General features: G+C 70.4%; 1 protein-coding gene across 2 annotated transcripts; it reads left to right on the top strand.

The window, feature by feature from the left end:
- Positions 1 to 197: 197 nt before the first annotated feature.
- Positions 198 to 1,175, top strand: LOC132009361 (piggyBac transposable element-derived protein 5-like). 2 transcript variants are annotated; one of them, XR_009401879.1, is made up of 2 exons: positions 198 to 662; positions 1,137 to 1,175. XR_009401879.1 is itself a non-coding variant. In XM_059387590.1 (2 exons), the coding sequence occupies exons 1-2, from the start codon at positions 238 to 240 to the stop codon at positions 1,147 to 1,149; spliced, it is 333 nt and encodes a 110-aa protein (XP_059243573.1). In that variant the 5' UTR covers positions 198 to 237; the 3' UTR covers positions 1,150 to 1,175. The 2 variants fall into 2 exon arrangements, 1 of the variants encoding a protein (XP_059243573.1); XM_059387590.1 differs by having other exon boundaries at positions 198 to 557.

The raw sequence follows: 1,175 nt of genomic DNA, 5'->3' as shown, positions 1-1,175 counted from the left end.
CCTCGCGCCCTGCGTCCCTCCGCGGCCTGCAGCCTGCGGCGCCCGAGCTCCGAGGGCGCTTCCTCGGGCGCTGGGCCCGAGGCGGCCCAGACGGCGGGCCGGCCGGGCGCGGGGCGGCGGGCGCTGTGCTGCGGGCTGCGCTGGTGGGGGGCGGCGGGCCGCGGCGCGGGCCCAGTGCCCAGCGCGTGCGGCCGGGAGGCGCTCTGGGGGGCGGGCGCGCGGGCGGCGCCCGGGACTATGGCCCAGGTCGGCGGGAGCGCGCGGAGGAGGGCGCCGGCGCTGCTCGAGGCGGCCCGCGCGCGCTACAAGAGCCTGCACATCTGGGACGACGTGTTCGGCGAGTCCGGCCCGGACAGCGGCGGGAACCCCTTCTACAGCACGTCCGGCGCCTCGCGCTCCTCCTCGGCCGCCTCCTCGGACGCCGAACACGAGCGCCCCGGCCCCCCGCTGCCTCCCGACGCCCCCCGAAGCGCAGGAGTCCGACGAGGACGAGGCCAGCACGGGTTTGAGTGCCACGCTGCGGGACCGCCCGCCCCCGCGCTTCGTGGACACTGGCGGTAAGGCGCGGCCCGCGGGGACGGGGGCGGCCTGGGGTGGCGTGAGCGCGGGGCTGGGAGAACTCCAGACGCTCCGCGGGCCGGCTGCTTGAGGGCGGCTTTTAGGTCAGCACACAGATGGGGCCCTGGCAGCGGGGATTTGAAGTGGGAGAATCAATCTGGTTGCCTGGTGGTGGTTGGTGGGGCCGCTCTGACTTCCCCGCGGATGGAGAGGATGAGGAGGAGGCCCAGGTGGCACCCTGCCGCTGGCAAGGACCCAAGGGGGGGCCTTCCCTCCCTTGCTGGGAGTGTCCAACCCAGTCACACCTGTGGGGTTGCTCCTTAGGGGTGCGTTTGAGTTAGGTTCCTAAAGCCCGATGCAGCTTGTGTGTGTGTGTGTCTGTGTGTCTGTGTCTGTGTGTGTTTGTTGCGGGTGGGGAGTACGTAAATCGTTTTGTGTGGATGGCCCCAGAGCAGCGTTACCCAGGTGCCAGTGGTAGGGCAGCCAGCCTTTGGAGGGAGGCCTAGTGTGAGCCGGGATGTCTTCACTGGCTCGTGTTTTCTCCAGTGAATCTGACCAACATTGTCCATGCCTTTCAGGATCACTTGCTGAGAGCAGAGAAGAGTGAGAGGACCAGT

The sequence above is a fragment of the Mustela nigripes genome, unplaced genomic scaffold (assembly GCF_022355385.1).
Source record: "Mustela nigripes isolate SB6536 unplaced genomic scaffold, MUSNIG.SB6536 HiC_scaffold_16780, whole genome shotgun sequence".
NCBI lineage: Eukaryota > Metazoa > Chordata > Mammalia > Carnivora > Mustelidae > Mustela > Mustela nigripes.
This window is presented reverse-complemented; position numbering and strand designations above follow the sequence as displayed.